Source organism: Trachypithecus francoisi, unplaced genomic scaffold, assembly GCF_009764315.1.
Source record: "Trachypithecus francoisi isolate TF-2019V2 unplaced genomic scaffold, Tfra_2.0 Lachesis_group12, whole genome shotgun sequence".
NCBI lineage: Eukaryota > Metazoa > Chordata > Mammalia > Primates > Cercopithecidae > Trachypithecus > Trachypithecus francoisi.
In genome coordinates this window covers 97,179,739-97,207,231 of record NW_022681457.1, presented here as the reverse complement: position 1 = coordinate 97,207,231, position 27,493 = coordinate 97,179,739, and the positions used below count along the sequence as shown (strand labels likewise).

The window sequence follows — 27,493 nt, the reverse complement described above, 5'->3', positions numbered from 1 at the left end:
AGACGATGCATGCGAAATACCCAGCATTAGTCAATTAGGTGTCTGCCTCCCCCACCATGAACTTGGAAATAAAATTGCCCTCTGAGTCTTAAACAGTAATATCCACGCATCACGGAGGAGAAGAGCCAGGTGGGGGAGTGAATGAGGCGAGAGATGGTTTTGTAAACGACTGAAGAGTTTTGTGAACGGTGCAAACCGCAATCAAGGTGACCCGCCTGTAATCTCAGGGAGGCAGGGCGAGGATGTGATTGAAATTGAGAACGCAGAAGCCTAATCAATTGCATTGTGCTCTATCTGAAGGGAACAGAAGGCAGCACAGAAAATGGGGTGCAAGGGAGAATTCATCTAGCTGCTTCAGAGGGAGAGACAAGGAAGGCACCAGTAGACATAGGGATTCCAGGCTCAGGAGGCCCTGGTCTCTCCTGAGGACCAGTGAGGGGCCTGGTGAACTCCGGGTGGTTCACTGTCATGCTGGGCTTTCGTTGAAACCAAACAGGCATCCGGGTACCAGACAGAGCCCTGTAGGGCGGACAAGAATATTCTGGTCCCTGAAAAGGCTATGGAGACTGAGAGCACTGATTTTGGAGTCAAAAGACTTGGTGTAAGCCCCTGCTCTGCCACTTCTGTCCTGCTGATTCACTTCACTATGCCTCAGTTTCCTCATTAGCAACATGAAGATACAACAAATTCCTCCTCATAGGGATCTGCGAGGATAAAATGGCAGCATGCATGCACTTAGCAGGATGCCTGGCACAGAGTCAACAATTTGCAAATGGTAGTGACAAAGACAATTAACATGTATTGATCATTTGATTACTACTTCAGAGATGAGGAAATCGAGGCTTGGAGAGGTGAAAAATTTACACTAAATCACACAGCTAGTGAGTGGTGGAGGCAGGATTCACACCAGGCACTACAGCTCCAGAGCCATGCTCTTCTCTGCTTATTTCATGGCAGGTAGAATCACTGACCTCTGGCTTATACATCAGGCTCTTGTGAGTTTGGTCAACCAGAAACTGTAGCCCTTGGGAAGCTTTGGCCCCTGAGACTTTTTCTGTAGAGCTAAGGCTCCCACCCCTATGACAACCCCTCTGAGCACCATTTGGCTTCTCTCCATCTTATTGCTCTCATTCAGCAACCCCCAGCACAGGGCAGGACACAAGGAATTCTCAATCTGCATTGATCGCCTTATCTTTCTTTCCTTTAGGTCACCCAGCATAGGAGGATTTCCAGGGAATCTTTCCACCAATAACTAGAGGAGGAAGGATCATACACACACACACACACACACACATACACACACACACAACACACCCCACAGATGCTCTCTTCTCAAAGCCTAGAGGCAATGAAGTCTAGTGAAAAGACTATGAGCTTTGGTGTAAGATCTAGGTTCAAATCCTAGCTCTGTTACATAGAGCTGCATGCCTTTGGTACATCATGTAACCCCTGAGGCTTAGTTTTTTCACCTACAAATGGGACTAATCACAGAACCAGGCTCAGGACTGGATTAAAATGAAAAGATAGCTGTAAATACATCTGACATTCAGAGGACACTTAATAAATGAGTTATTATTATTACAATTTTCCTCCTCTGCTTGACTATGAACTCCTCCTCCAGTGCAGGGACAGGTCTTATTCATGTTTGTGTTCCCAAGGTCCTCCTTAGCAAAGAGTCAATGCTTTGCAGTGTCAATACTCAGTAATGATTTGCCAATCGCAGCAGTGATTCCCAGCTTCCAGACTCCTTCCCTGTCCTTTCCCTTAGTAAGTCAGATGGTCAACAAAAATTTACTGACGGGAGAGGTGGGAATCTTTATTCCCTGCTCCTCTTGTTTCCACACGGAGGCATGTCAGCTTCCAGAGTTTCTCTAAGGGGAACGAGGGAGTGTGAAGATTCATCGTGGCACAGGTGCACTGCAGGTTGTTCAGCATCCCTGATCCCTACCTGTAGGAGCCAAACAAAACAAACTGCCTCCAAACCTCTCCAAAAGCTCCCTTGGGGACAAAACTCCCCTAGTGAGATACAGTGAGTTAGACTAACCCTCAGGCCTCTCCTCTCTCCTCCCCTCTCTTCTCTCCTCTTTTAGAGAATCTGACAGCTCCAGAGGTTCCACTGTGGTCTTCCTCCTTGCCGTGGCAAAGGAGGCCTAAGGTTGTCCCACTGCGCCTGTGATGAATGGCAAATCCAACGAACTCAGATAAAGAATTAGCAAACCTACTGTACACAGATTGAAGGCCACATCAGTAACGAAGGGGACATTTTAATTTTAATGTATCTTCAGTTGCTTGCCTTTTTTTTTTTTTTTTTTTTTTTTTGAGACAGAGTCTTGCTCTGTCGCCCAGGCTGGAGTGCAGTGGTGCAATCTTGGCTCACTGCAAGCTCTACCTCCCAGGTTCATGCCATTCTCCTGCCTCAGTCTCCCGAGCAGCTGGGACTACAGGCGCCCGCCACCACGTGGGCCTGGCTATTTTTTTTTTTTTCGTATGTTTAGTAGAGACGGGGTTTCACTGTGTTAGCTAGGATGGTCTCGATCTCCTGACCTCGTGATCCGCCTGCCTCGGCCTCCCAAAGTGCTGGGATTACAGGCTTGAGCCACCGTGCCTGGCCAGTTGCTTGTCTTCTAAACTCACAAGCAGATGAGCGGTGGGGCTCTGGGTGTTCTAAAATTCCACACCTTGGATGCCCCATGCTTGGTAGGCATTAGGGCCCTCTCTCAGCTTCCCCTGCTGCTGCCTGTGGCCAAATCTGTCCGTTCACCTCCCATTGACCACCCTCCCTCCCAAAGGAAAGTTCAAGAGTATTTCATGGCTTGAGGATTCATATTGTCATTTTACTTATTTACAGAATCAATAAACCAGCGCATACACACTATTCAGAGAGGTGGGAAGCACTCCACAACCTTCTCCCTCAAATCTGGGCCCAGACCCCAGTCCTGGAGCACTGCATCCACCCAGTAGGAAAGGGGTCCAACCAAGACTTTTCCTGACTTTGTAACTTACAGACACAAGAGAATTGAGGGTAGAAGGGAAATTCTTGGCACCTGGACTGGAGTGGGATAAAAGGAGAGTAGGAAAGCAGTGATAGGAGAGAAGTGAGGAAGGTACATACAGTTTTATAAATAACTAGACAAGGTCTGAGCACTTTGGGTGCGGGTGGAGTGAGAAAGGCCAGAGGCATGTAGGGATCTAAGTGGGAAAGGAAGAAATAGTGCTTGGGGCCAAAGCGGATGAGGGATCAGCTCTGGGCCTCCTTTTGCCCCATCTGTAAAGTGAGTGAGTTGCCCTAGGTGGTGTCAGAGCAGGCCGCCTCCTCGGAGATGCTAGGACTCTATGGGCTTCTAAGCCAGCCTAGGGACTTTGGAAAAAGAGCTCTGGGGATTGGCAAGGACTGGTGGTCACTGCCAGAGAGGTGGTTGATGCCCGGACAGGCTATGTCTGATCCCCGGGCTGGTACTGTGGTTCGGTGGAGGTGAAGTAGTCCTCCAGGAAGGACTGCAGGTACTCGAAGGTGGGCCTCTCCTCCGGGTCCAGACGCCAGGTCTGTTCCATGGCCTCATACAGGGACGCTGGGCAGCCTGGAGGGCATGGCATGTGGTAGCCCTGCTCCACCTGTTCCAACACTTCCCGTTTACTCATGCCTGAAGGATGGGGCTCTGTCAGTCAAAGGGACAGCCAGGAGGAAGCCTTTCCCTGTGACCATCCCCTACCCCAGCCCTACCCCTGGCAAGGCAAACCTGGGTAGGGGATTCGGCCCTTGGTGATGAGTTCCGTGAGCAGGATCCCGAAGGACCACACATCTGACTTGATGGTGAATCTGCCAAAGAGGGCAGCTTCTGGGGCTGTCCACCTGATGGGGAACTTGGACCCTGGAGAGGATGGGGGAGCAGGGAAAGTTAGTGAGGGGGTCCCTGGAAACAGCTGGATTAAGAGAATGGGGTCTGGGCGCAGTGGCTCACATCTGTAATCCCAGCACTTTGGGAGGCCAAGGCAGGCGGATCACTTGAGGTCAGGAGTTTGAGACCAGCCTGGCCAACAGGGTGAATCCCCGTCTCTACTAAAAATACAAAAATTAGCCGGGCGTGGTGGCAGGTGCCTGTAATCCCAGCTACTAGGGAGGCTGCAGCAGGAGAACTGCCTAAACCCAGGAGGTGGAGGTTGCGATAACCTGAGATCGCACTGCTGCACTCCAGCCTGGGTGACAGTGAGACTCCGTCTCAAAAAAAAAAAAAAAGAGAGAGAGAGAATGGGGACTTTAGGGATGAGGATCTTGGGGATCCTGAGCATAAGGGTCTCTGGGCGTAGTAGAAAGGACATGGTATCTAGTCAACACCTACTATGTGTCGAGTATAGTGATGGGCACGTTCCAAACATTGCAATAATTCTCATCCTAATAACAGCCAATACTTGGCTAGCCTTTCCTGTGTGCCAGACACTGTTTTAAGTGATATGCATGCATTAACTCATTTAACCCTCACAAAACCTCCATGAGATAGAGACTCATTTTACAGATGAGGGAAAGGAAGCACTGATTAGTTAGGTAACTTGCCCAGATCACAGAGTTAATACCTGGCTAGGATCCATACTCAGGCATTCTGGCTAGAGAAGTCCCACTGTTGCACGTCATTGTCTTTCATTTAAGAATTATAGCTGTGCCTGTCACATAGCAGGTGCCTGGTAAACATCTGCTGATTTGCTGTTATCTGAATATTTTCACTTTACAGAAGAGAAAAGGCAGCTTCCAGAGGTCAGGTGACTTGCCCAAGGCCACATGGCTGGTAAGTGGCCGACCTGGGATTTGAGCCCAGAATTGCCTCTCATACTACATCAGGATGGGGGTGACTCGGGTGACCTGGGGTGAAGAAGGGTTCCTGAGTGTGTGGGGCCCCATGGAAGTCCCTTGTTGCATGGGGAGCTCTTGGAAGGTGGGGTGAGGCAGGGCACCTTGGCAGGGGTTGTACTCATCGTCCTTGATGAGACGGGCCAAGCCGAAGTCTGCGATCTTGCACACCAGCCGCTCCCCGACCAGGATGTTGGCTGCCCTCAGGTCGCGGTGAATGTAGTTCATGCGTTCCATGTAGGCCATGCCCTCAGCTACCTGGGGGGCCAAAGTGTGGAGAGATGGAGCTCATGTGGACTCACAGCACCGTGGCCTGTGTGAGGGGTGAGGGACCATTTGAAAAACCCACTTTCCAGAGGGGGAGACTGAGGCCCAGAAAGAGAGGCAGTACCTCTCAGGCACAGCTGGAGGCACAGCTGATGCAGTGGGCGGGGCCGCTCTCCCAGGCGTTTGAAGGGACAGAGAATTTGTGAACAGTTAATAGGTAGGAGGTCCGGGAGGTAAAGGCTGCTGGCCCAGTTACCTGGGCTGCCATGTCCACCAACTGGGGCAGCCTCAAATCCTGGCCCTCCGGGTTCTTGAGGAAATCCAGCAAGCTGCCTGGGAAGAGGAAGCCAGAACGTCAGCGGCAAACCCCTAGCCCCGGCCCCAGCCCCTCCTCCTCTCGCTTGGCCCCGCCCCTCCATCCCCGCCCACCTGGACCCGCCCCTCACTTAGCACCCCGCGGGTACCTCAACCCCTCACTTGTCTCGCCCTGGCCCTGCTGCCAGACACGGACTCTGCCCACATCTCGTTTCTTCTGTTCCTTGGTGCCCCGGACACGACCCACTCAGACTCCGCCCCAGACCCTCCCTCATTCCCGATTCTGCCTTCGTTAGCCCAAGCCCCACACCCCCAACACCAGAGGCGCCGCCCCCAGCCCCAGATCCGTAGTGGTCTCACTCGGCCTGGCTCCCACCCCAGCGCTCCAGTCGTTTTTACACACCTGGTCCCTTAGTGGGACTCTACCCATTGTCCCTCGTCCCTCACAGATCGCGTCCCAGGTCCCACGCCTGAAAACTCCCCTCTTAACTTCACCCCAAATCCCGCCCGACCAGGCTCCGCCTCCTGACCGTGACACATGAACTCGGTCACGATGTAGATGGGCTCCTCCGACACGACGGCGTACAGCTGCACCAGCTTGTCATGCCGCAGCAGCTTCATGACCTGCGCCTCCTCCAGGAAGGCCTTCGGGGACATGGTGCCTGGCTTCAGCGTCTTCACCGCCACCTTAGTGCTGCCGTTCCACGTGCCTGCTCGGAGGCTGTCTTGTCAGGACCCTCTCCCCCGATCCCAGGCCCTCGCCCCCGCCCCCGGGAGCTCCGTACCCAGCCACACATCCCCAAAGCAGCCGGTGCCCAGCCGGCGCTCCAGCGTGATGGAGCTGCGGCTGATCTCCCAGGCGTCCTTAGCCAGGCCCAGCGTCTGCGGCTTCATGATGGTGCAGGGCGCGGTGAGCAGGTTGCACAGCCCGTCATTCACCTCTAGGGGAGGGGTCATGGGGTAGTCACAGGAGGGCCAGGACACCCCTTTCCACTCCTTATCCTATCCCAGCCTGGTGCCAGACCCTAAGATCAGTTATAAGGAACTACGCCCCAAATGAGGTCACAGGCCAGGAAGAAAGGCAACTCGACCCACTGAATAGGGGAACATGTTGGTGCTCAAGGAAGGGAGTGGCACCCAGAGGGAGAAATGATCCCTGTAAGCCTTTTGTAAGGCCTGGGGGCCTTCCCATAGGAGGTAGCCTCCAGCTGGGCCTTGAAGGATAAGGTGGGATTCTCACAGGTGGAAATGGGGTTGGGGATTCCAGGCAAAGGTGTGGACATGAGGCCCATGGTCTTCCATGGACCTCATCCTTGGCATAACCAATCAAGGCAGAAACGTGGGCATTGACTCCTGCCTTGCCTTCACCCCCACAGCCAATTCTCCACCAAGTCAGGCCTATTCTGCCTCCTACCCAGCTTCAGAATCATCTGCTTCGTCTTTACTCCACTGCCACCAATTTAGTCTCCACCACCTCTCACCTGGACAATGGCCCCTGCCTTCTGATGGACCCCTCATTCTGCCCTGTCCCCTGGCATCCAAGCTCCACCAGCAGCCAGAGTTTCTCACAAAAGTGAGACCAGCCTCTGTCACCCCCTGCTCAGGGCCCTGTGATGATGGCTCCCTGTCTGCCCACAGGGCAGTCCTGGTGCCTTGGTGGGGCATTCAGGTGGCACAAACACTCCATCAAGTTTCCACAAATTGAGGCCTTGAGGCAAGAAACTGACCAATGCCTTGCTCAGTTATTAGGAGGTGCTGCTTGGTGATGGACTGCTTTCCTCCAGAAGCTCACAAAAGCTCCTGGCCTAGGAGACCACTCCTTGGGTTCTGGTTTTGGTCTGGCCAATACTGCTTGGTAGACCCTTCCCTTCTCTGGGCCTCAGTCTCCCCATCTGGACCATGCTTCAGTGGGTTGGTTCAGGGATCTGAGGCCCCTGCCCTCACCCATGTAGTGCTGCACCAGCTCCTGCACCGAGTTGAACTGAACCCGCGTGGTGATGTAGTAGCCACCCGTGTCCAGCTTGCGAATCTTGTAATGCTTCACATGATCGCCTCTGGTCTGATCCCAGTCCCGGATGGACAGGGAGTAGGCACCTGTGGAGAAGGATCACTTTGGATCTGCTGTTCTCCTCTCCCCTACTCTGGGAGCTGGGAGAGGCCCGACAGCAGCATCCTTAGGACCTGGTCCCAGTCTTGGCCTTGACCCAAGCACCCTACCGCTCCTAGCCCTACCCCAGTGGTTGGGCCTCCCAGTCACCTTGGCGCATGGCACCACCCCTACCTTTGGTGGTCTCGCTTTCCCGAATGAGAAAGGCCCCCTGGGGGTTGCCCGGCGAGAGCAGCTGCCTCTCTGCATCCTTTCTCCCAATCTTTCCAAAGTACCACCTGTTGGGAAAGGCAGGCAAGAGTCAGGTGTGCTCTGCTCAAACCTCACCTCAGCCTCCTGCGCAGTCACTTCACAAGTCAAGACTCCATTTTCCCCATGTGTACAATGCGGCTGGTACACCTGCTTCACAGCCTGGCTGGGAGGATCACAGAGAAGGGGAGTGTAAAATGCCTGGCACACAGTAGGTGCCCAGCAAAGGTTAGCATCTCTTCTCGTTAGGTTTCTCTTGAATTAAAATTTCTTCAAGCCCAGTCATCAGGGTGCCACGGACCCTCAGTTCATCTCACTCTAGCCCCTCTGTGCACTCATTTTACAGATGAGGAAGTTGAGGCTCAGAGAGGGAAAGTGACCTGTCCACAGGCTGGCTAATGAGATCTACCTAAAATCCTCTGCTGCTCACCCTAGTTCTTTTTTTACCACTCCAGTAATCAGATCACTCAGATCCTTCCCCCACCCCCACCTCCAAATCCTTTCCTCCTTTGGTCTCCAGAGCAATATGGTCTCCTGCTTCTCTTCTCTCTGGCTGCTCCTGCCCCAGCTCCTGCTCTTCTTGCACTCTCTTAGACTTGGATGTTGTCCTAAGTCTAAACTTCAACCTCAGGCCTCAATCACTCCTCTCCCTTGGGGATTCTTTCCGGGACTGAACTGTAGCCTTAAACCAACTGTGCAGGTACAATGGGGGAGCTGACGTGACCACAGGTGCCATAGAAGACTCAGATGATCATGAAACTGGCCTGTGGCCATCTTGGGTTGAATTAAAGGAGCCTCCTGTTTTCAAACCAGGGTGGTGGAAGTCTTAGTGGACCCTGGGAAAGTCAGTCCGCCCCTGGGTACTAGGCACAGTTCAGGAAACAGGAGAAGGCACTGGCAAGTGGTGTGTCCAAGAGGGCAGGTGGGAGGGGGACGGAGGAAGTGTTGAAGGACTGTATAGACAGGACACGTTGTCAAGTTTTTTCAAAGCCCTCCCCCCTCCCACACGCATGACATTAGCTACTTCCTTAATAATCAGTATAATAATAACAGCACGTATTTCATGCTAGGGTCTGCCTTAATACATGTATGTATTTACTTAATTCTCCTAACAACGTTGTGAGATAGCTACCATTGTTAACCCCCATTAGACAGTCAGGGCTGCAGTTGCTAGAACAGGAACCCAGGCTGTCTGCTTTAGGGCCTGTGCTCCTAACCACACTACCCGTAACCACAGCACTGCACTGAGCACCTCTTAGCGCTTGGTGACACTGGCTCCAAGATGTGGACACAAGCATGAAGCTCCCCACAAACCTCCTGTCCTCTGCATCATTGTCCCTCCTCTCCTTCATGCCTCCTACCACCTCCCCAGACTTGGGCCTCACTGCACTTGACCTCTGAACCTCGCCCACCCACTCCTGCTCAGCGATGCCCACCCACTCCTGCTCAGTCATACCCACTTCCTGCCAGCAGCCTCCACCTGCATGCAGCCTCTCCATTCCAACAACCTCCAAACATGCCCACATTTCTCCCTTCCCCAAAGGAAACTATTCTAAGTTCCATCTTGCCATCAACATTCTGCTGTATCTTCTCGCCTTCCCTTCACTTGAAAAAGTGCTTCGCACTTGGGTCTCCACTTCCTCACCTCCCACTGCCTCCCAGGTTCTGCTGTCTGGCCTCCGCCTCCCACCCTCACACAGAGAAATCTCTCACCAAGGTCACCCCCACTGCCAAATCCAGTGGTAGCCTCTGACACGCCCTCTCTAGTTTCCTGAAGCTTCTGTGCTCTCTTGATTGTTCTGACTTGGGCTGGTCTGAATTTCCTCACTTCTCCAGTGGCTCCTTCTCCTTCGAGGGCAGCTTTCCCCAAAGTGGGGTCCTAGGGCCAATCTTTTTCACTCTCCGCTCTCTTCCTTAACCCTCTATATAGCTTTTAAAATATTTTTTAATTAGTTAAATTTTTTTGAGACTGAGTCTCGCTGTGTTACCCAGGATGGAGTGCAGTGGCTCCATCTCGGCTCACTGCAACCTCCACCTCCCAGGTTCAAGTGATTCTCTTGCCTCAGCCTTCTGAGTAGCTGGGACTACAGGTGCCTGCCACTACACCCAGCTAATTTTTGTATTTTTAGTAGAAATAAGATTTCACCACGTTGGCCAGGCTGGTCTTGAACTCCTAACCTCAGGTGATCCACCCACCTCAGCCTCCCAAAGTGATGGGATTGCATGCATGCGTCACTGCCCCTGGTCCCCTCCTATATAGCTTTAATGATCATCTTTACTCTCATGGGTTCCACATTTCTGCCCTAGCCCACTGTGCCCTCTGCAAGGATCATAGCAAACAAACTGAGGAGTCTTAGTGCCAATTAGGAAAAGGTGCCCCTTCCTCTGGGCTGATTCAGGGGCATGGATTAGCATAGGCTGGTTGCCTGCCATACAAAGCACAACCTAATCGAATTGCTGGCAGCCTCCTCCATCTGGATGTTCCTCTCCACAAACCACAATCCAACAAGTACCCCCTAGAACTCATGAACCTATACCTGCTCCTGTGTTCCCTGCCTTAGCAAATGGTGCCATCATCCACCCGGCTCCTTAAGGAGATTTTGAGTCACCCTTGATTCCTCCCACTCCCCATAACCCAAATCAGTCACAGAGTCCTGGATTATCACTTTGCAGTCTCATCAATCCCTTCTTTTCTCATATATGTATGACATTTGTGAGGATAGCTTTTTAAAAGCTTTATGAGCCTCAGTTTCCTCATCTGTAAAATGGGGACAATAATAATATCAAGGGGCTGGACATGGTGGCTCACACCTGTAATCGCAGCACTTCGGGAGTCTGAGGCAGGAAGATCACTTGAGGTCAGGAGTTTGAGACCAGCCTGGCCAACATGGTGAAACCCTGTCTCTACTAAAATTACAAAAATTAGCCAGGTGTGGTGGCGTGCACCTGTAGTCCCAGGTTCTTGGAAGGCTGAGGCAGGAGAATTGCTTGAACTCAGGAGGTGGAAGTTGCAGTGAGCCAAGATTGTGCCACTGCCCTCCAGCCTGGGCAACAGAGCAAGACTCTGTCTAAAATAATAATATCAAGGCCAGGCATAGTGACGCATGCCTGAAATCCCAGCACTTTGGGAGGCCAAGGTGAGAGGATTGCTTGAGCTCAGAAGTTTGAGATCAGCCTGAGCAACATAGCAAGATTCTGCTTCTATAAAAAAAAATATGTAAAAATTAGCCAGGCATGGTGGCACACACCAGTAGTATCAGCTACTCAGGAGGCTGAGGTGGGAGGATCATTTGAGCTCAGGAGTTTGAGGCTGAAGTGAGCTAAAATCATGTCACTGTACCCCAGCCTGGGCAACAGAGCACGCCCTTGTCTCTTAAAAAACTAATAATATCAACAGTGTTACTGTGAGAGTTAAATGAACCAAGGTGGTAAAAACTTGCTGTAGTATACTTGCTCAAGTATATAAAGGCATTCAATGAATGATAAATTTCTGCCTCTTGGGCCAGGCCTCGGTGGCTCATGCCTGTAATCCCTGAACTTTGGGAGGCCAAGATGGGTGGATCACTTGAGCTCAGGAGTTCAAGACCAGCCTGGGCAATATTGTGAAACACTATCTCTACTAAAAATACAAAAATTAGCTGGGCGTGGTGAAAGAATCATCTGAGCCAGGGAGGTCAAAGCTGCAGTGAGCTGTGATTGTGGCACTACACTATACTCTAGCCTGGGCGACAGAGTAAGACCCTGTCTTAAAAAAAAAGAAAAGAAAAGAAAAATTCTTGCCTCCTTAATAGAATTAATTCCTAGTAATGCTCCCTTGCACTTGTTCAGCACTTTACAATTTTTTAAAGCTCATACACTGTTGTTTTTACTGGGAGGCAATATGTATAATGCTGAGCAAATGCAGCCCAACTATCTGGGTTCATACATCAGCTCCACCACTCACTAGCCATGTGAACTCGCACAGGATATTTACTTTCTCTGTGCCTCAACTTCCTCATTTGTAAAATAGGGTAAGAGTAGTTTCTAACCCTATTAATACACAGACAGTACTTTCAATAGTGCCCCGAACATAGTACATGCTCTATAAGTATTATCTACTATTATTATTATCAGTACAATCTTCTTTTATTCTGACAATGACCTTACAAAATGATTAGATAAGGAGACAGGCTCAGACTGGAGCAATGACTTGTCCAAGAGGTGGCCTTGGAGTCTGGACTCCAGGGTCCTGTCCATAGGGCTGGCCTTGCCGCAATCCCCACTTACTCTTCAGCCTGGATGGAGTCAACAGGGGCCACATAGTTGCTGGGAATGTAGCCAGTTTGTCCGGAGCTGAGAGACCGAGCCTCCCACCAGTCACCTTCACTGTAGGCACAGAACAGGGCATGGTCAGCAGCACCCCCAGCCCCCAAGGCACCCTGGGGCCAAGCAGAGCCACACAGGTCTACAGAGATGAATCCTGCCAACCCCTCATCTTGGACACCCCCCACCACCAGCGCTTTTGTCTGCTCTGCCCCAGCCTCCTCAGCTGGGCTGGGCTGGGGATTGGGAATACAGTGGACAGCTGACTAGGTCACTTCCCCACAGAAAATGGCTACAGATTTCCTTCTGGATAAAATCTAGACTTCTCAATGTGGCTTAAAAAGCCTGGCAGAGGCCAGGTGTGGTGGCTCATGCCTGTAATTCCAGCACTTTGGGAGGCCGAGGCAGGCGGATCTCCTGAGGTCAGGAGTTCGAGACCAGCCTGGCCAACATGATGAAACCCCATCTTTACTAAAAATACAAAAAATTAGCCAGGCGTGATGGCTCCTGCCTGTAGTCCCAGGATCACTTGAACCCAGGAGGCGGGGGTTACAGTGAGTCGAGATTGCACCACTGCACTCCAGCCTGGGAGAGAGAGTGAGACTCCAACTCAAAAAAAAAAAAAAAAAAAAAAGCCTGACAGAATCTGCCTCTGCCTACCTCTCTAGCCTCTGTTCTCTCCCATTCTGCATCCCATATTTTATTTTATGAACCACCTAAGGTGAACTACTTTGTGGTTTTCAGAAGTTATCATTTATTCTCATTCTCTGTCACTCTCTTCCTCTTTTCCTCCCTCTTCCTTCACTGTCGATTCATTTTTATTTTTTATTTTTTAACTATTTATTTATTTTTTTGAGATGGAGTCTTGCTCTGTTGCCCAGGCTGGAGTGCAGTGGCGCGATCTCGGCTCACTGCAACCTCCACCTCCCGGGTTCAAGCAATTCTCCTGCCTCAGCCTCCCACGTAGCCGGGATTACAGGTGCACACCACCATGCCTGGCTAATTTTTGTGTTTTTAGTAGAGACAGGGTTTCACCATGCTGGCCAGGCTGGTCTTGAACTCCTGACCTCAGGTGTTCCACCGCCTTGGCCTCCCAAAGTGCTGGGATTACAGGCATGAGCCACCGCACCTGGCCGTCTATTTCATTTTTATAGCCTCAGCTTAAAAATCACCTCCTCCAGGCCGGGTACAGTGGCCCAACACCCACCCCAGCACACAGTTGCAGTCACCCAGGGTTTTTATTTTTATGTATATGTGTTCGCAACTAGGCTGGAGCATTCTGAGGCTAGGGACCAGGTGGGATTCCTGTCTGGGTCCTGCTCCCAGCCCAGGCAATGTTCTGACTAGGTGGCCTGGTCACTTACGTATTGTTCAGGATGTGGAACTTCTCGCCCTTGGTGAAGGTGAGGTCATCCTCAGTTCGAGCCTCATAGTCATACAGGGCAATGAACAAGGTCACTCCAATCCCTGCAGAGTCAGGGCTACTCAGCAGGGTAGGGCATGGGGCAGAAGCACCAAGGGGGCTGCACCCCCAAATTCCTGTTCCCCAGCCAGGCGCTGCACCTCCCCACTCCTCTAGTGCCCCGGTTCCCAAAGGCCTTTGGAGTCCAAGGAATTTCAGATTTGGTCTCCACAGCTTAGGACACACAACTTCAAGCCCATTCCTCCCACCATGGAGGATCCCCTTGTTGCCCACTCCTCCTCTTCCCCACCAAGAAGACTTCCCATCTGGGAAGTGGCTCCTAAAAGGGCAAGAAGTTTCTCTTTGTCACTTGCATCTGTCACAGGGTCATGCCCCTCTCAGCCTGGGAGTAGAGCTTCCTGACCCTCCCCTGCAGACTGTGGTTTCTGACGGTAGGGCTGTACAGACTCCCTCAGCCTGTGTGACCTTGAAAGCGGGGTTGTGTCTGCCACATCCTACTGGAGGCTCCTAAGGGCAAGTCTGCATCTCCTCTTCTTCCCTCAGTTTCTCCCAGGATCCAGGCAGCACCTGACTCTGGCCCCCTGGACTCACCTGACACACCCCTGATGGTGCCACTATCAAGGAAGCCAGGGTTGATGGCCTGAGGGGAGAAGTTGCTGTAGTTGGGGATGTGGACAAATGATGATGCAGGCTGGGCCTTAGTGGGGTCAGGCCCATAGTGGTCTGCTGTCCCATAGCTCCTGAAGTCCCCTTCCAGGCCAGCATCCTCTTTGGCCGTGGCCGCCGGCTCCAATTTCTTGCAGAACACACAGCCCATTCCAGGTTCCCTGCTACAGAATGGGGCATGCCTCACTCAAGGGGCCCTGCCAGGTGCACCATTCTGTGTACACACGTGTACGCACATGCTCATACGCTCATACAGGCACATGGCTTTCCCTCTTGGGCCTAGATTGGGGTCCTCCCTCTAAGGGAAAAAAGTGGAGCCGGGCCACCTACTGTACTGTTCAGTCTGCCTCGCAGTATGTCCCCGCTCAGTGCTTCTCTTCCCATTGGCTCATGTCTATGTCTCTGGGGCTGGCTTTCTACATTGGGATATTGCTATGCTTATTTGTATATTTTTGCCTCCTATTGCTTTGTTTTTTGTTTTGTTTTATTTTGTTTTGAGACAAGATCTCACTCTATTGCCCAGGCTGGAGTGCAGTGGCACAATTATAGCTTGCGGCAGCCTTGATCTCCTGGGCTTAAGTGATCCTCTGTTCTCAGCCTCCCAAGAACTGGGACTACAGGTGCGTGCCACCATCCCTGGCTAATTTGTTTGATTTTTAGTAGAGACAAGGTCTTGCTATATTGCTCAGGTTGGGTCCTATTGCTTTGATATGTTGTGTTTCTTTGACTCTTTCAGTGTGCTTGTACATGTGTGTCTTTGTGTGTCTCTAAGTACGGGTGAGTTTGCCTGTGTGGGTATGCATGTGTGTGCAGCTCTTTATGGATGTCTGTGTGTCTGTGTATGCAGGTTTGTGTGTATATGACAGTGTGTAAAAGTCTCTACGTCTGTGTTTGGCTGCATGTGTATATGTCTGTAAGACTGTTTGTGTGTATGTGCTTCTGTGTGAGTATATGTGTGCCTGTCTGTGTGAGTGGGTGTCTCTGTGTCTGTGTGTCTATGAATGTGCACGTAGCTCTGTGTGGGAGCAGTGTGCCTGTCTCTGGATGTGTGTATCTCTGCGTGGATGTCTATATATCTGGGTATGTTTGTGTGTGAGTGTGTGTGAGGCTGTGTGTCTGCACCTGGAGAGTCACTGCAGAGGGGGATCAAGGCTATTTCCTGTCATGGGTCCAGTCTCCAGCCTCTCAAGCTGCCTCATTCTGGCTCCCCCATCTGTTACCTAGCAACAGGGTCCTTATAGAAGGACGGGGCTGTGAGGAGTTGTGGGGTTCAGGAAGGCCACCCCCACCCTGTTTTGTGACCCTGAAAGCCCTCAGTCCACCCCACTTACCCCTTAGGCCCCTACTCCTGGGTCAGTGGGGCTGCGGCATGATCCTTGGGAGGGGTCAGAGACCTGAGGGTGAGACAGAAGGACAAGGAAGATGAAGGCTCTGCCAATGTTTCTGTCAGCAGCTGCCCAGCTCCTGCCCTCTTCAGAAAGCCAGAAGGCCTGGGCTCTGCCCCAGCATGACTTCTGCCTTCACTTTCCTTCCTATCACCCCTGGCACACTTACACAACCACTGTCACACAGGGCACACCACCCACACCAGCTCTCTTTCACACTCATACTCACGGGACACACCAGCACAGTCACGCAACAACACTCACAGCATGCATTTGCATGAGTGTACGTGCCAACACCATCACACGCCAACAGAGGCTCTAACAAGCCCAAGCTCACAATAACACACACACATACACATGCACATATACATGTGGTGCCTGCCAGGTTAACTGACGAACACACTCGGACACGCATGATTTTGTACATTATAATCATCTCTCTAACAGGATTTCTATCAAGCCATGCTCAGGTCCCTCATAGTCCCCAGTCACCTTCTCCTAAAAACCAGTTCTTCTGGCCGGGTGCAGTGGCTCATGCCAGTAATCCCAGCACTTTGGGAGGCCGAGGCGGGTGGATCACAAGGTCAGGAGTTCGAGACCAGCCTGGTCAATATGGTGAAACCCCATCTCTACTAAAAATGCAAAAATTAGCCAGACGTGATGGTGGGCGCCTGTAGTCCCAGCTTCTCGGGAGGCTGAGGCAGCAGAATCACTTGAACCCAGGAGGCAGAGGTTGCAGTGAGCCGAGATCGCACCATTGCACTCCAGCCTGGGTGACAGAGCAAGACTTTATCTCAAAAAACAACAAACAAACAAACAAACAAACAAAAAACAGTCCTTCCTCTGAACCCTGCTGTGCTCCCAGCCACTCTAGGGTTCCATGTGGTGGCTGAGTGACAGTGGATACCTGCCTCCGGAGCTCTCCCCCTATCCCCATAGCAGGGAAAGGACCACGTCAGAAGTTGGGGCCACCAGAGTCCCTTGGGAAGGCCCACAATGAGCCAACTCTTTTCTGGCAGCTGTATCCTCTGAGCAACAGGGCAGGAGGTCATTGAGCAAGGGTCCCCCACACCCTGCCAGAAACTCTGCCATTGCAACACTCAGAGAGGAACTGACTGGTGAGACAGCTTGGTTTCCTAAGATGTGAGAACAATGGAGAGTTGAGGGTGGGGCGGATCCAGTGAACCCTGATTTGCCCCAGAGGGCCCCCAAGGTCCTAGAAGCAAGGACCCCCCAGCTTCTCCTCTCGATCCCCAGTCCAGTTACCCTTACAGATATTCTCTTCCTCTTCTCTCTGGGTCCTGGCCTTCCTTCCTAGCACCACTCACCTCTTCCAGGAAGTCTTCCTGGATCCACCAGGTCCAGTTGCCTGGCCAATGGTTCCGTCACATCAGTGCTTTGGTATCCACCCTAGCCCCACCTGCCCCTCTCACCCTTTGCTGTAAGTGTGCTCTCATGTGTGTGTTGGGTGGGGGTGGGAACCTCACACCCGTGTGGTGAACTGTGGGATGGGCTGTGGTGAGAAGCCTGCCCTAAAATAGCCCCTGTTCACTGGGCCCTGCCTGAGACCTTTGCCCTGGGACTCCTCCCTGGGATGAAACCACTGTGTCTAAAAGGCCCCAGGATGCTACAGGGCTAGTTAGAGCCAGGGCAGAAAATAGAGGTGGAGGATTGGAAGCCATCCAGGGCCCGGGGGAGGGATTTCAGGGACTGGTGACAAGACAAATGGGGCTGGTACAAAAACAAGGGTGAGGCCGGGGGGCACAGTGGCTCATACCTGCTATCCCAGGACTTTGGGAGGCCAAGGCAGGATGATTGCTTGAGCCCAGGAGCTTGAGACCAGCCTGAGCAACATAGGGACACCCTGTCTCTACAAAACAAAAATTTTTTAATTAGCCAGTCCTGATGGCACCCACCTACAGTCCCCGCTACTCGGGAGGCTGAGGTGGGAGGATTGCTTAAGCCTAGGAGTTTGAGGCTGCAGGAGCTGGGATTGTATTGCTGCACTCTAGCCTGGGAGAGAGAGTAAGATCCTGTCTCTATTTTAAAAAGAAAACAGAAAAACCTAGGGTGAGAATAAAGACTTCTCACAGGAAGACACACACACACCTCAAATGGTGCACCGTGCTGATACCCAGATCCACACAGCCCTTCAGACCCCTTCTCAGATGGCACGTTACCTCAGCTGCCTCATGCACAGTCTCCAGGCTACTCTGCGCAGATTCTTAGCACAAACATCTTTAAGTGTACACACACCCCATATACACACACCTCCAGCCCTCATCCGTCTGCACATAGATGCTCATGCACACGCATGTGTGCACACACACACACATCCTCTATACAAGAATAGCAAATATAGAATTTATAGCACTTACTATGTGCTGGCCACTGCATTAAGCACTTTACCTATATTATCTCATTTTATCCACACAACCCTATGATTTAAGTATTATTATTATTATTAATTTATTTATTTTGAGAGGGAATTTTGCTCTTGTCACCCAGGCTGAGTGTAATGGCATGATTTTGGCTCACTGCAACCTCTGCCTCCTGGGTTCAAGCCATCCTCCTGCCTCAGCCTCCTGAGTAACTGGCACCACCATGCCAGGCTAATTTCTGTATTTTTAGTAGAGACAGGGTTTTCACCATGTTGGCCAGGCTGATCTTGAACTCCTGACCTCAAGTGATCCACCCGCCTTGGCCCCCCAAAGTGTTGGGATTACAGGTGTGAGCCACTGCACCTGGCCTAAGTATTATTATTATTGATGAGGCAACTGAGGCACAGAGAGGTTTGGAAACCTGCCCAGGGTTGGCTAGTCACAGTGGCTCATATCTATAATCCCAGAACTTTGGAAGGCCAAGGCAAGAGGACTGCTTGGGCACAAGAATTCGAGACCAGCCTGGGCAATATGGCAAATTCCAGCTCTATAAAAAATGCAAAAATTGGCCACGCACGGTGGCTTATGCCTGTCACTGCACTCCATCCTGAGTGACAGTGAAGCTCCGTCTCGAAAAGAAAAAAGAAAAAAAAAAACTCCAAAAATTAGCTTGGCATGGTGGCACGTGCCTCGAGAGGCTGAGGCAGAAGGACCGCTTAAGACCAGGAGGTAGAGGCTGCAGTGAGCTATGATCATGCCACTGCACTCCAGCCTGGGCAACATAGTGAAACTCTGTCTCAAAAAAGAAGGCCACAGATATGATGCATCCTGGTGTCTGGCTCCAGAATCTGAGCTTTCAAGTACTTCTCTCCATTGCCCATCACAGATACAGAGAGATGCAGCCATTCCTGCTGGCATGCACAAATGCAGATGCCCCCACACTGTCCCCCTGCCCCCCACATAGGGACACACACACTCACACACACACAGACACACACACAGATATACACAGCTCTCTCCGGTGACACAGACCCACACAGAGCTCTCCTCTATAGAACATAGACTTATACAATCTCTCATGTTCACACACAGATACAATGTTGCCACTTCCAATCATACCCACGTATATATTGCCACAACATATCTACATCAGACCAAGGGGATCCCTGAATTCTACATGCCCAGAATGGCTGCAAGGGAGAGACTATCAGCATCTGAGAAGAAAGCTCTGTGGGCTCAGGAAGAGCCCTGGCAGGGCTGACAGTGTCGTCAGCAGGCAGAGGTAGGCAGCTCTTGAGTCTTACCACTTCCAGACTTGATACAGACCAAAGCCCTGGCCAGGCCTGGCTCTCTGGGGACCAGTATGCTGAGGGGTCAGGGGATGTAGGGCACAAGGTATGGCATCTGCATGGCCCAAGGCAGTGAGGGGCCACACTGCATGTAGCCATGTTCATGCTGTTTTGTCAGAGGAAAGAAAGAGATGGGGAAAGATAGAAAAAGAAGAGGCAGAGAGAGAGAGAGAGAAAGAGAGGCAGAGTTTGAGAGATACAGGGAGATAAAGAGAAAGAGCCAGAGACAGCTAGAGAGACAGAAAGAGAGACAGAAGGAAGAGCCAGAGACAGAGAAACACAGCGTGGTATGCTGGCAAACTGACTCTCAAAAAAACCCAAAAGCCCTGATCTGTCACATTTTCTGATTTCCATGGTGTAAATATTCCCACCATGGCTGATTTAAAGCTACCAAAGTGAGTTCCTGAAAGCTGGAGTGGAAGAGACGCACAGAATGAACTCCCCTGAGCCAGCAACTAGCTGGCTCCAGCACACACTGCCAGAAAGAAACAGAGACAAAGAGACAGAGGCATAAACGAGAATTAAGGAGAAAGAGTAACCGAGAGACCGAAAGAGACAGAAACAAGAGAGAGGCAGAGATGAAGAGAAGGAGAGAGAGAGCTAAAGAGACAAGGAGGGGAAAAGACCTCGGAGGGAGAGCAGATTGGGTTCACTCTGCTCAGGCATCTGCATAAAAATAGCCCTAGGACTCGTCATCCTCCCCTTACTCTGATCTCTATGTGCCACCAATTCTTTGGGGAGAAATTTGACTTCCTAGAAATCTGGGTGGCAGTAAAAATGTGCTAATTTATTAAACAGTTACACAGTGACTAGCATCTTGCCAAGCAATTCCCAGTCATGGTCTTATCTGGTGAACCTATGAGGTGGGTTTATGACTGCCCTTATTTTACAGATGAAGAAACTGAGGCACAGAGATGTTAAGTAACTTGCCCAAGATTACATTGTGACTAAAGGATGCTAAAATGCAATACTGATCAATTTGTTGCCAAAAACCACTGTAACCACTGGTCCATTCTGCAATCCTAGTAGAAGCAATAATGCAAGCTTGTCCAACCCACAGTACATGGGCCAGATGTGACCCAGGACAGCTTTGAATGTGGCCCAACACATATTAATAAACTTTCTTAAAACATTTTGAGATTTTTTTTTTTTTTTTTTTTGAGACAGGGTCTCACTCTGTTGCCCAGGCTGAAGTGCAGTGGCATGATCTTGGCTCGCTGCAACCTCTGCCTCCTGGGTTCAAGTGATTCTCCTGCCTCAGCCTCCTGAGTAGCTGGGACTACAGGTGTGCTGCCAACATGCCCGGCTAATTTTAGTAGAGACGGGTTTCACCATGTTAGCCAGGATGGTCTCAATCTCCTGACCTCATGACCTGCCTGCCTTGGCCTCCCGAAGTGCTGGGATTACAGACATGAGCCACTGCACCCGGCCTTTTTTGCAATTTTTTAAAGTCTGTCAGCTATCACTAGTGTTAGTGTATTTTATGCGTGGTTCAAGACAATTTTTCTTCTTCCAGTGTGGCCCAGGGAAGCCAAAAGATTGGACACCCCTGCAATAACGTGTGTCTTTTAAGGTGCACCTAGTGTTCTGAGCCCTGTGCCTCATGCTCTGAATCCTTGATCCAGCAGGCAGGGCACAGGTGGAAGGAGGGAGGGGTGTGGGAGAGAGAGAGAGAGAGCCATATCTGCCCAGATTTTCTCAGGAAGTCACTGAATCTGAAGAAGCCAGGTCTCTCTTTTCTCAGCACTGAACTTGGCTGCCTGCTAACGCCAGAAAGGGGGCAGCTCAGAAAGTAGTCACAGCACCATTCTGGGCACTTAGTTCTGTTTAGAAATATGTCTCTTGAGCATCTGGTTTACAGGAGTTGGCTCCAAGATCCCCATCAGGGTCAAAATCAGGTTACGAGTATCAAACTGAGGTCCAACCCTGGACCATAGTGCTCCCCACTTCAACATCTGCCCTGTGGCCCTCCCCAGCTCCATTCTTCAGTAGCTCTATGATCTTGGATCTTTGACATAAGCCTCTGAGCCTTAGTTGTTGCATCTGCACCTTCTGAGCAGTTGTTGTGAGGGCTTCATGACATGTGGCTCTTGCCCGATGTGCAGTGGCCAAGTGTGACCAATAACCAAAACCAGAATGGCCCCCAGGGACCATTTACAACTCCACCCTTTCTTTTGCATAGGGAGAAGTTACTTTCCCAAGATCACACAGTCAGACAGGGGATTCAAAGTCAGGACTATTAATTCAAGTCCAGAGTTCCATTCCCTCCCCCATGGCTGTGTTCTCCAAAGCCTGAGCAGGAGATGATCCTGTTCCTAACTAGTGAATGTCATACTTCCGGTCGAACACACCACCCCTGTCATATGGCAGCTGGTCACCCAGCAGGGAGGGACCCTGCCTCCCACCCATCCCTACTGCTGGACATAGGAACCCCAGGTTCACCCATTCTTTTTCAAGGCCCATACTTCCCAAAGCTATGCCAGTTCTTTGATGTAGACACAGGATGTCCTGCCCCCGCAACCCTCACCAAGTATCTGTGGGATCTAGAGGCAGATTTAGGCTCACATTCTAGCCTGCCTGACAACTGACTTAAGGCATTGGGCAAGTCAGTTTATCTCCCTGAGCGGCAGCATCTTTGCCTATAAAATGAGAATACAAATGTCTACTTCCTGGGGTTGCTTCTCGGCATCAAATGGGGTCTCATCCCCAAAAGCATCAGACATACAGTAAGTGCCCAGTGAACTTTCACTTCCCTCCTTTCCCTTGAGGAAGGTCCTCCATGGCAATGATGGTATGGGACCAGAGGGTACAGGACTGGGCAGGGCTGAGAAGAAACAGAAGTTCCCAGGGTGAGGTGAGAGGGCTGAGCTGGCCCAGCTGCCTGGGAAATTTCACCAAAAGGGAACTGGGACTTAGGGCAGGGGCAGGAAACCACCATCCTGCAAGAGTTCCGGCTTCTCCCCCGGGCTCTGGGCTGATGGGGGCAGACCAGGGTTGGAGGGGCAGGGAGCAGGTGACTCCCATCCCGCTGTGCCGCATCTCTCACTAGGCCCTGTCTCCCAGACCGGGCTTCCATCCCTCATCCCCAGTCCTCTCACAGAGACCCTTCACCCCGCTGAACCCCAGTGCCTTTGCTGAATCCCCATCTCTCTCGCTGAGGCCCCCACAGCTCATTAACTTTCTTTCTTTCTTTCTTTCTTCTTTCTTTCTTTCTTTCTTTCTTTCTTTTCTTTCTTTCTTTCTTTCTCTTTCTTTCTTTCCTTCTTTCTTTCTTTCTTTCTTTCTTTCTTTCTCTCTCTCTTTCTTTCCTTTCTGTCTTTCTTTCTTTCTCTTCTTCTTTTTTTTTTTTTTTCAGACAGTGTCTCATTCTGTTGCCAAGGTTGGAGTGCAATGGTTCGATCTCGGCTCACTGCAACCTCCACCTCCCAGGTTCAAGCAATTCTCCTGCCTCAGCCTCCTGAGTAGCTGGGATTACAGGCATGCGCCACCATGCACAGCTAAAATTTTGTATTTTTAGTAGAGACGGGGTTTTGTCATGATAGCCAGGCTGTTCTTGAACTTCTGACCTCAGGTGATCCACCCACCTCGGCCTCCTAAAGTGTTGGGATTACAAGCGTGAGCCACTGTGCTCGGCCTTCATTAACCCCCTTTCATCTCACACGATCCTTTCTTGAGGCCTCAAAACTGCCTCCTGAAGAAGACATGCCCACCCAACCCTGTGTGACTCCACCACCACCATGGTGAGGCCAGGTGTGTGCAGGGGGTGTTTGGGGGTAGCCTTTACCCTCCATGTGGTCCCGAAGCCATCAGCAGTTTTTTCCACTTCTTGTGGGTAAAAGTGGTTTTCCACCTGTTGCTGAAAACCACCCACTAGCCTCTAAAACACAGCTCTTTAGGTGCCATCTGTCCTGGGACTCAGGATTTTCGGGAGATGGGAGCCATGGGGGTGTCCAGGGGCAGCTGAGGGATGAGAGTCTAGATTTCAGTGTGGCCAGACAGGAAGCCCCCTCCCCGGTTCCTCAGGGGAGGGGGGCGATGAGGGGGACATCCTGCCTTTTCCCACCTTAGATCAGCCCAGTCTGCTCCCCGTGGGAAAAGCCCTGCCCCTGCTTCTCCAGCTCTGGGGTTCCCTACTCAGCCTCCTGAGGTCTGGCCACTTCCTTTGCCACATCAGCCCCAGATGGCTGCAGAGAACACCCAAACATCCACTTGTATGCTCAAGGGTTCATGCTCATTCACTCAGAGCCCAAAACATACAAACACTCACACCCTCACTGGAGGAGGGCATGAGAGCACCTACTCACTGGAACAGGAAGTAGTCATGAAGCCCCAGAATCCCACACCCTCCTCCCCGGTGGGGACATGAAACTTGGTCTGGATGAGGTAAGGATTCAGGCCTCAGCTCAGGCTACATCAGAGAGGAGATGTCCTGGACTTCTGGTCCCTACTGTTGGCCCTGCAGGTTGCCAAATCCCAAACCTCCATCTTCCCATCTGTGAAGTGGGAACAGGGTCCTGCTCTCCCATCACCACCATAGTCGGAAGGATGCCGAGGACATCAGGGTCCTTGAGAGTACACACCCGAGGTGTGGCCAACTGGGTGCGGCACCAGAGAGGGTGCCAGACAGATTTCAACTCTGCTGACCTCCCCAGTGTGGGCCCTCATCAGAGCCATAGGCTGTTTATTTAGATGCCAACTGAGCGCTGGTCCCTGGAGGCCCTGTCAGTGAGAGCTGGGCTGTCTGGTCCCCATCCATGCTTTTTGTTGTTTTTTACAGACAAAATCTCGCTCTCTCACCCAGGAGCTCTCACTGCAGCCTTGAACTTGTGGGTTTCAGCGATCCTCCAGCCTCAGCCTCTGGAGTAGCTAGGACTATAGGCAGGTGCCACCACTTCTGGCCTTCCGGCTAACTATATTTTTTTGTAGAGACAGGATGGGGGTCTCCCGGTGCTGCCCAGGCTGGTCTCCTCTGCATGCTTTTGAGAAGCTGAAGGGGAGGCTCGCTGAGTCAGGGATAGCCCTTAACCCTTCAGGACACTCAGCAAAAACTGCTCTCTACACCTGATCCTCGTGGGGGAAGGGTGGACACAAGGATCATTTCTCCTCATAGTTCAGATGAGGAAAAGGAGGCCCAGAGAAGCCCCGTAACTTGCCTACAGTCACACAGCAATTAAGGGCCCAGTCTTGCTAATAACCCAGGTCTCTCAAACAGCAGATACTCCAACTCAGGATCTCTGAACACAGCGGCATCGCGCCCTCCTAAGTCGGGAAGCCCACCCCCCCACCCACCAGACCGAGGATTCAAAAACGGGACGAAGGTGGAGAGCAAAGGGGGCTGCCCGCGCCAGGAGCCCCGCGGCGGCCCAGTGCGGCCCGCCCTCGCGTTGCCATGGAGGTAGCCCCTGCGGGCACTCGCGGTCAAAGGCAGGATTTCCGTCGGGGAGGCGGCAATACCCGGATCCCGCGGGGAGCGCGGGCCGAGACCGCCGCGGGCGCGGAGGGGGCGCCCGGAGAGGCCAGTCCCTGCTGAGGGCGGGGACTTCCCCAGGAAGCGGGGACCCACGCCTTGCGCGCCGGGAAGGAGTCCCCCTGCAGCCCAGAACCCACCGCAAGGGCGAGCCGGGAGGGTCGCGGCAGCCTACGTTACCCTGTGGGCTGTGGGCTTCACCCCGACTTCGGCCGGCTCGGAAAAGGGGAACTTCCTGGACCCGCAATTGCACCTCAGGTTCTCCATCCTCCAGAGACCGTTCTCCTCGACCCTCTTCCCGCCAGCTCCCTCACCTGTTCCCTCCAGCACCCCCACCCATTTCCCTTCTCCCGGACCCAGCAGACCCGTCGGCTTCTCCCCGAAGTCCCACTCCCATGATCCCTCCAGTTTCTCCCCCAGACCCTCCTGGGGTTCCCCTTAGTCCTTCTCCCCCGTCTGTCTTAGCCCCCTTCCTAAACTCGCATAAGTCCCCTCCATTTTACCCACTAGGCCTTTTTGGGGTCCCTTTGGTCGGCTTCCCCCGTGCTCCCCTCCGCCCTCTCCCCCAGGTTTATCAGCCTTGCTCTCCAGGTCGCCGGTTTTACTCCTTAGGCCTTTTCGGGCTGGGGTCCCTTTGGCTGTCACCTTGCTCAGGTGTCCCCCCACCCCCATGTTCAGGCTTCTCTTCCCCTCCACCCCCAGTCCTCTCCCCAGAGCCCCGAGGGGGAGGACACTGCCTGACCTGTCCAGCCCCCACCCTACGCGGTCTCTTACCTGGAGCCAAATTCTGCCTGGCCCCGGAGCGAGCCAGCCGGGGCTCCAGCAGCCGCGAGTGCCGGCGTGCGGGGAGAACTGGGGTGCTGCCCGCCTCTGACCGCCGCCCCTCCTGGGCAGGGAGGAGGAAGCCGCCTTGGACTTCTCTTATTGCAGTCGCGGCGGGTGGGCGGTGGTGGTGGTGGCGGGGAGACAGTCACGCCCCAGCCCCAAGCCAGCTGCCCGCAGCGAGGAGGCGCCCTCAGATCCCAGGCCCACCCGCCCTCACCTTCCTCCTCCCCGGGTTAGGGGAGGTCGGCTCTGTCACCTCCAGACCTGAGTCCCCAGCACGGCCTTCCCAAAGGCCCCCTCCAAAAAGTGCAGTTTTCGCACCCCTGAAGCATCTGTTCTTTTAGGATCATTGAGTTGGAGGTTAAGAGGGGCTTTTCTCCATCACTGAGGACCAGATCGGGACTGGCCTTACTCGAGTTCTCACAGCCAGTTGACTTCAGACTGCTGTCACCAGAGCCACTGGACATGGATCACTTGGACCCTGTCAGCATGCCTTCCCTTCCTCAGGGGCTGGGCACTGGGGACACAGGGCGGTGAGCAGCAGAGGACCCTCCGTTAGGAAGCTGCCTTTCAGAGGAGTGGGAAGGGTGTCAGCCTCCCCCACACACCCAAGTTTTAGAAAACTGAGTAACCGGGCAGGGGGCAGTGGCTCAGCCTGTAACCTCAGCACTTTGGGAGGCTGGGTGGGAGGACTGCTTGAGTCCAGGAATTTCAGACCAGCCTAGGCAACATAGGGAGACACCATCTTTTGTTTTTTAAATTAGCTGGGTGTGGTGTTGTACACCTGTGGTCCCAGCTACTGTGGAGGCTGAGGTGGAAGGATCCCTTGAGTCAGGCAGGTCGAGGCTGCAGTGAGCTGTGATTGAGCTACTGCACTCTAGCTTGGGTGACAGAGAAAGACCCTGCCTTAAAAAAAAAAAAAAAGAATGTGGGTTTTGTTGCAGAAAATATTTTTTTTTAAAGAAAAACTGAGTATCTTAGAACATGTGGAAAAAGATTTTTAAAAACAAAAAGAGAAACAGTAGCATCCTCTATCAGTTCCAGTCTCTCTGTCTGGTAGGGATCCCTGACCCTTCCTCAACCTGGGGTTCAGTCCCCACTCCCACCACTGTTACTTCAGCCTTAAAGCAAGAACCTGGAATATCCCTGCTGTCCAGGAGAGGAAGAGGTGTGGTGGGGAGGGCTGTTTGGTGGAGAGGTATGTGTCAGTTGGGATGTGGTGAGAGGCAGGGAGAGTGTGTGTAAACACAGAGGAGAGAGTGTGTGTGTGTGTGAGAGAGAGAGACACAGAGAGAAAGAGAGAAAGCAATGACATGATGACTTTGCTTTTGGAATCAACAACTAGGCCACCGCATGCAGGCAGGTGTGTTTCTATGTATGGGCAGGAGCGTGTGGGGATGTGTGTGTGCATGCATTCACATGCTCAAGTATGTCCCAATGTGACTGGGGTAACAGAGTGGTGGGATGGAGATAAGAATGCTTTTCTCTTAGGAAATGGGAGGAGGGATGAGGAGGAAGACAGAGGAACCAGTGGCGGTACAGGGTCTCTGGAAGAGTGGCCTCACCCTAGCCGGGCAGCATCACCTCCGCCATCAAATGCTCCCTGCCTGGCCATTGGCCCACATGTTCAATTAGCAAACAAGCAAACATTTATCATTGTGTCTTAGGTGCCAGCCTTAGGGAAAACAGAGATGAGAGACTGGTCCCTGCTCTTGGGGGATCCCCCCAATCTATCATGCTCGTTGTGTCATCCATCAAGGTCTGGCTCACAGGCATCTGCTCAAGAGGCCTTTCCTGATTGCTGCCTCCTACCCACTCCGCACCCCCAGCAGAACCTCAGCATCTTGTGCCTGGTGCACCACGGGTTCCTGGGGGATAGGTGTGTGGGATATGTTTTCCTCAAGGGCAGGGATCTGG

General features: G+C 52.2%; 1 protein-coding gene and 1 long non-coding RNA gene across 9 annotated transcripts; both read right to left on the bottom strand.

Annotated features, from left to right (window-relative positions):
- Window positions 1-773: 773 nt before the first annotated feature.
- LOC117093031 lies at window positions 774-2,398 on the bottom strand. Its single transcript, XR_004441008.1, has 2 exons — window positions 2,045-2,398; window positions 774-1,948 (listed from the first exon to the last, which is right to left on the bottom strand). It is a non-coding gene; the product is annotated as an uncharacterized LOC117093031 (long non-coding RNA).
- Window positions 2,399-2,806: 408 nt separating this feature from the next.
- On the bottom strand, window positions 2,807-25,665 carry FGR (FGR proto-oncogene, Src family tyrosine kinase). 8 transcript variants are annotated; one of them, XM_033227563.1, is made up of 14 exons: window positions 25,526-25,665; window positions 17,332-17,424; window positions 15,501-15,563; window positions 14,095-14,333; window positions 13,445-13,547; window positions 12,045-12,143; window positions 7,704-7,807; window positions 7,367-7,516; window positions 6,208-6,363; window positions 5,953-6,132; window positions 5,364-5,440; window positions 4,945-5,098; window positions 3,738-3,869; window positions 2,814-3,641 (listed from the first exon to the last, which is right to left on the bottom strand). In XM_033227563.1, the coding sequence occupies exons 4-14, from the start codon at window positions 14,318-14,320 to the stop codon at window positions 3,433-3,435; spliced, it is 1,590 nt and encodes a 529-aa protein (XP_033083454.1). In that variant the 5' UTR covers window positions 14,321-14,333; window positions 15,501-15,563; window positions 17,332-17,424; window positions 25,526-25,665; the 3' UTR covers window positions 2,814-3,432. The 8 variants fall into 8 exon arrangements, 7 of the variants coding, with proteins under 7 accessions (XP_033083455.1, XP_033083456.1, XP_033083458.1 ...); XM_033227564.1 differs by lacking the exons at window positions 17,332-17,424; window positions 25,526-25,665 and adding an exon at window positions 16,883-17,024 and having other exon boundaries at window positions 2,807-3,641; XM_033227565.1 differs by lacking the exons at window positions 17,332-17,424; window positions 25,526-25,665 and adding an exon at window positions 16,821-16,844 and having other exon boundaries at window positions 2,807-3,641.
- Window positions 25,666-27,493: the final 1,828 nt, after the last annotated feature.

Bases quoted from the DNA above. Each gene is read 5' to 3' on its own strand.
- FGR (XM_033227563.1), bottom strand. From the start codon at position 14,320: ATGGGCTGTGTGTTCTGCAAGAAATTGGAGCCGGCGGCCACGGCCAAA. The intron at 6,133-6,207 runs GTACGGAGCTCC...GCCTCCGAGCAG, and splicing joins CTTTGGGGATGTGTGGCTGG to GCACGTGGAACGGCAGCACT. The intron at 5,441-5,952 runs GTCAGGAGGCGG...TCCTCTTCCCAG, and splicing joins GACCGAGTTCATGTGTCACG to GCAGCTTGCTGGATTTCCTC.